The sequence below is a fragment of the Salmo trutta genome, chromosome 17 (genome assembly GCF_901001165.1).
Source record: "Salmo trutta chromosome 17, fSalTru1.1, whole genome shotgun sequence".
Lineage (NCBI taxonomy): Eukaryota > Metazoa > Chordata > Actinopteri > Salmoniformes > Salmonidae > Salmo > Salmo trutta.
This window is the reverse complement of record NC_042973.1, coordinates 18137944-18144170: the sequence shown is the minus strand read 5'-3', so window position 1 is coordinate 18144170 and position 6227 is coordinate 18137944. Positions and strand designations below refer to the sequence as shown.

Here is a 6227-nt window from a genome sequence, read left to right as displayed (position 1 = left end):
GACAGAGAGAGAGACAGAGAGAGAGAGACAGAGAGAGAGAGAGAGACAAAGAGAGAGACAGAGAGAGACTCCTGTGTGGAGGTAGGTTATGGCGCGTCCCCTCACCTCTGCACATGCGGTGGTCGTCTCGCAGCACGTAGCCCGAGGGACACATGCACTCATACGAACCAAAAGTATTGACACAGCGGAAGGCACACAGCAGGGGGTTCAGAGAACACTCGTTGATATCTGGGGAGAGAGATGAGTACATGAACATTCTATCATACAAGACAAATTGTAGAATCTGGAGTCTCTTGTCAAAGACTTCAGCCACCCTAGTAGACTGTTCTCTCTGCTATTGCACGGCAAGCGGTACCGGAGCGCCAAGTCTAGGTCCAAGAGGCTTCTAAACAGCTTCTACCCCCAAGCCATAAGACTCCTGAACATGTAATCAAATGGCTACCCAGACTATTCACATTGCCCACTCTTCTACTCTGCTGCTACTCTCTGTTATTATCTATGCATAGTCACTTTAATAACTCTACCTACATGTACATATTACCTCAATTACCTCTACTAACCGGTGTCCCCACACATTGACTCTGTACTGGTACCCCCTGTATATAGTCTCCACATTGACTCTGTACCGGTACCCCCTGTATATAGTCTCCACATTGACTCTGTACCGGTACCCCCTGTATATAGTCTCCACATTGACTCTGTACCGGTACCCCCTGTATATAGTCTCCACATTGACTCTGTACCGGTACCCCCTGTATATAGTCTCCACGTTGACTCTGTACCGGTACCCCCTGTATATAGTCTCCACGTTGACTCTGTACCGGTACCCCCTGTATATAGTCTCCACGTTGACTCTGTACCGGTACCCCCTGTATATAGTCTCCACGTTGACTCTGTACCGGTACCCCCTGTATATAGTCTCCACGTTGACTCTGTACCGGTACCCCCCTGTATATAGTCTCCACGTTGACTCTGTACCGGTACCACCTGTATATAGTCTCCACGTTGACTCTGTACCGGTACCCCTGTATATAGTCTCCACGTTGACTCGGTACCGGTACCCCCCTGTATATAGTCTCCACGTTGACGCTCTGTACCGGTACCCCCTGTATATAGTCTCCAGTTGACTCTGTTACCGGTACCCCATGTATATAGTCTCCACATTGACTCTGTACCGGTACCCCCCTGGTATATAGTCTCCACATTGACGCTGTACCGGTATAGTCTCCACTTGACTCTGTACCGGTACCCCCCTGTATATAGGTCTCCACTTGACTCTGTTACGGTACCCCCTGTATATAGTCTCCACACGTTGACTCTGTACCGGTACCCCCTGTATATAGTCTCCACGTTGACTCTGTACCGGTACCCCCTGTATATAGTCTCCACGTTGACTCTGTACCGGTACCCCCTGTATATAGTCTCCACGTTGACTCTGTACCGGTACCCCCCTGTATATAGTCTCCACGTTGACTCTGTACCGGTACCCCCTGTATATAGTCTCCACGTTGACTCTGTACCGGTACCCCTGTATATAGTCTCCACGTTGACTCTGTACCGGTACCCCCTGTATATAGTCTCCACGTTGACTCTGTACCGGTACCCCCTGTATATAGTCTCCACATTGACTCTGTACCGGTACCCCCTGTATATAGTCTCCACATTGACTCTGTACCGGTACCCCCTGTATATAGTCTCCACATTGACTCTGTACCGGTACCCCCTGTATATAGTCTCCACATTGACTCTGTACCGGTACCCCCTGTATATAGTCTCCACATTGACTCTGTACCGGTACCCCCTGTATATAGTCTCCACATGACTCTGTACCGGTACCCCCTGTATATAGTCTCCACATTGACTCTGTACCGGTACCCCCTGTATATAGTCTCCACATTGACTCTGTACCGGTACCCCCCTGTATATAGTCTCCACATTGACTCTGTACCGGTACCCCCTGTATATAGTCTCCACATTGACTCTGTACCGGTACCCCCTGTATATAGTCTCCACATTGACTCTGTACCGGTACCCCCTGTATATAGTCTCCACATTGACTCTGTACCGGTACCCCCTGTATATAGTCTCCACATTGACTCTGTACCGGTACCCCCTGTATATAGTCTCCACATTGACTCTGTACCGGTACCCCTGTATATAGTCTCCACATTGACTCTGTACCGGTACCCCCTGTATATAGTCTCCACATTGACTCTGTACCGGTACCCCCTGTATATAGTCTCCACATTGACTCTGTACCGGTACCCCCTGTATATAGTCTCCACATTGACTCTGTACCGGTACCCCCTGTATATAGTCTCCACATTGACTCTGTACCGGTACCCCCTGTATATAGTCTCCACATTGACTCTGTACCGGTACCCCCTGTATATAGTCTCCACATTGACTCTGTACCGGTACCCCCTGTATATAGCCTCCACATTGACTCTGTACTGGTACCCCCTGTATATAGTCTCCACATTGACTCTGTACCGGTACCCCCTGTATATAGTCTCCACATTGACTCTGTACTGGTACCCCCTGTATATAGTCTCCACATTGACTCTGTACTGGTACCCCCTGTATATAGTCTCCACATTGACTCTGTACTGGTACCCCCTGTATATAGTCTCCACATTGACTCTGTACTGGTACCCCCTGTATATAGTCTCCACATTGACTCTGTACTGGTACCCCCTGTATATAGTCTCGCTACTGTTATTTTACTGCTGCTCTTTAATTATTTCTTCCTTTTATTTCTTGTTCTTATTGGTATTTTTTAAACTGCATTGTTGGTTAGGGGCTTGTAAGTAAGCATTTCACACCTGTCTACACCTGTTGTATTCAGCGCATGTGACTAATAAAATGTGATTTGATGGTGTATCATCATAAGCATTTGTAATTTTCCATGTGTAACGTCAAGTGAAAGGTCAAAGGCCAGTGTTTATATGAGTCACATACCTTCACAGGTCATCATAGGTCCGGGTTCGAAGCCTTCATGACAGGAGCACTCGAAGCCTCCCAACACGTTAGTACAGGTCCCGTTACCACAGGGGTTCCCTATAGAGCACTCATCAGTGTCTGGGGTGGAAGAGGGAGGAGGGGAGGGGAGGAAGAGGAAGCAGGGAGGAGGGGAGAGGAGGAAGCAGGGAGGAGGGAGAGGAGGAAGCAGGGATGAGGGGAGAGGAGGAAGCAGGGAGGAGGGAGAGGGCAGTAAATGGTAATTAATTTGGCCTCAGGTATTATGACCTCTGAAGAACAGTAAATGTAATCATCATCATCATTGGTTTATCTGTAAAAAAATTGTAACCTGCACTTGTATGCTGATGACAATGTTGTGTAAGTCGACACCCCCACTGTTGACCAGGATCTTTCTGAGCTACAGTCTGCATTCATTTCTTTACACAAAATCTTTGTTGAACTGAAATTGGTGCTGAATGCAGATGAAACCAAGTGTATGTTGTTTTCCAGAACACTTAAACATTTATCTGATGATTTAAGCATATGTACTTTGGATGGTGCCCACATGAATTATGTTCCTGCTTATTAATATCTGGTCATCTGGATAGACGAAAGCTCTTTTAAAAAGATATTGATGAGTTAGTTTATAAGTTGAGAATAAAAATCGACTTCTTGTATAGAACTAGGTCATGCCTCTTGTTAAATAGCAGACAGCTAATCATTCTGTTGACATTCTTCCCAGTTCTAGACTATGGCGACATCATCCAAATGAACTCAGCTGCCACTACATTAAAGCCTTTAGATTCAGTTTATCACAGTGCACTACAGTTCATTACAGGCGACAGGTTCAGTACACATCACTGCATTCTGTATCAGAAAGTAGGTCGATTCATTGATCTCTTTTTATGTATAAGGATCTCTTACAAAAACATCTGCAGTACCTAGCTAACATCATTGCTAACCTTTAGACGTGCATGTTACCATACCCGGTCTCAGGGATGGCTAACTCTGGAGACCTCTTTGTTAGGTAAATCAGCTTTTAGTTTCTTTACATCCCATGTATGGATCAATCTACAGAGTTCCCTACAACTAGATGTACCAGTGCCTCTCGGGCAGTTCAAATTGTTGATTGGGGACCTCTTTGCTGAGGAATGATTGTTTTTCTTACGTGTATTTTGTAATTTTGGATATTTTCATTATGTCGTATTTGTAAATTGTGTAAATGCAGGACTCCCTTGTAAAATAGACATTGGTCTCAATAGGACCCCCTGCTAAATAAAGATTTAAAAAAATCTTCATCCCCCCCAATAGGGGTCAGCTCACCAACACAGTTGACCCCGGTGTAGTCCAGGTTGTACCCGAAGGGACACTCGCAGCGGAACGATCCATCCGTGTTGATACAGACACCGTTCTGACAGACGCCTGGGTTGTCCAGACACTCATTCATATCTACAGAAAGACAGATGAGGACAGTTTATTGACCAGAGAGTTTTGGCATGGGGTCATCAAAGAGCTGATGCAGTTGAGGGGTGGGTATGTCTGGGGGTGGCCCAGTCTGTCACTCACCCTCACGGGCGTCCCCTAGTCCAGGCAATGCTCCATGGCCGTAGGGACACAGGCTGTCAAAGGCCGCTGGAGACACAAGGAGACAGAGGTCAGAGGTTAGATCTACGGACTGATAACAAGACAGGATCATTTTGGTTTAGCTCATATCAACTGGCTTGAGTTGAAGAATGCATTTTTATCACTACATTGACTGTGTGTGTGTGAAACATGTGTCGTGTGTGTGCCTCACCCTCGCTCTCGCGTGGGCACAGCTCGCAGGGGTCTCCCCAGCCCTCGCCTGGCATCTTGCTGCAGCAGCACTTGGCCTTAGTGGTGTTGAAGGCTTTGGGCACAGAACACTTGCCAGACTCAAAGCGGGTGAAGCAGAAGCTCTCTCTAGTATCTGCAGGGGTCGCAAACAACCAAGTCAGGAGGAGAGTAGACAATTGACTACCACCAGTGGGTCTGAGACAGTATAAAAAAGGTTATTACTTTTTGGCCACACTAGAAAGAGCAGAAGTGTTGTGACTTCTAACAAATCTGAGAGTATATTTCCACAACTGTACTCTCTAACATGGCCATTTAGTGACTACTTGGAGGGTTTTCTCCCTCACCAAAGCAGCGGCGTCCATTGTCAGACAGAACGAAGCCATGCTGACAGATACACTGGAAGCTTCCTGGGGTGTTGGTGCATGTGCCAAACTGGCAGATATTTGGCTCCACCTCACACTCGTTGATATCTGGGAGGTGAGAGGGAGGAGAAGAGGGATGACAGGAGGGAGAGGGATTGAGTTTCAAATTCCAAGGCCAGATGGTGTATGTGTGTGTATAAATGTGTCACCCCAACAGTGCACCAGGCTACACGGCCGTTACACGGTAGTGTATGTGTGTGTTGGGCCAGATGGTGGTCATTGACACCCTGATGTGTAGTTGTGAGCATATTATGGCTCTAGCTGTGTGAGCAGGTGGAATCAGTAGCTGTGTGAGCAGGTGGAATCAGTAGCTGTGTGAGCAGGTGGAATCAGTAGCTGTGTGAGCAGGTGGAATCAGTACGTACAGGAGTCATGTTCCTTGTGGTGGTCCAGTGTGTGTGTGTGTGTGTGTGAAGGAGACTTCTACCTATACACTGGTCGTTCTGGACCTCATATCCAGCTGGGCAAATACAGCGGAAGGATCCGTCCAGGTTCTGACAGATTCCAGGAGAGCAGGTCCCAGGAAGACTCACACATTCATTGATATCTGACAAACGACAGCGGTACACTCCTCACTAGAAATACCCTACAGCTCACACACACCAACGCCGGATCAGACATACATTACAACAAATAGTTGATTTAGCTTGGATGTCAAATAGTTGATTTAGCTCCATTGTACAGGGCAAACTAAATCAAGCGTGGGTCAAGTATTTTAAAGTATTTGACATACAATATGTATTTGTCCCTGGTCTGCCTGGAAGTTGACTTGACTTACCAACACAGTTCTTTCCGTCTAGGGTGAGTTCGTAGCCTTCCTGACAGAGACACTGGAAGGATCCCAGGCCGTTGATACACTGGCCGTTCCTACACACCTGCCCCACCAACGCACTGCACTCATCAATGTCTGGAAAGTGGATAGAGAGGGTTTGATTTCATCTTATTATTCAAAATATGCTTCAAACATTTCTCCATTACACAATTGAAAGTGTTCCTTTTAACATTTAGCCTGAATTATTTCTAAAGGGT

The 6227-nt window shown here is 46.8% G+C and overlaps 1 protein-coding gene across 1 annotated transcript in view; it reads right to left on the bottom strand.

Annotated features, from left to right (window-relative positions):
* LOC115151270 (fibrillin-2) overlaps nt 1-6227 on the bottom strand; it is a 115427-nt gene that overhangs the window by 10034 nt on the left and 99166 nt on the right. Inside the window, exons 46-53 of the mRNA XM_029695220.1 lie at nt 5977-6105; nt 5626-5745; nt 5121-5246; nt 4757-4909; nt 4528-4593; nt 4285-4410; nt 2962-3081; nt 38-228 (exon numbers count right to left, since the gene is read on the bottom strand). Of these exons, the coding sequence (XP_029551080.1) occupies nt 38-228; nt 2962-3081; nt 4285-4410; nt 4528-4593; nt 4757-4909; nt 5121-5246; nt 5626-5745; nt 5977-6105 (1031 nt within the window). The remainder of the gene's footprint in view (nt 1-37; nt 229-2961; nt 3082-4284; nt 4411-4527; nt 4594-4756; nt 4910-5120; nt 5247-5625; nt 5746-5976; nt 6106-6227) is intronic.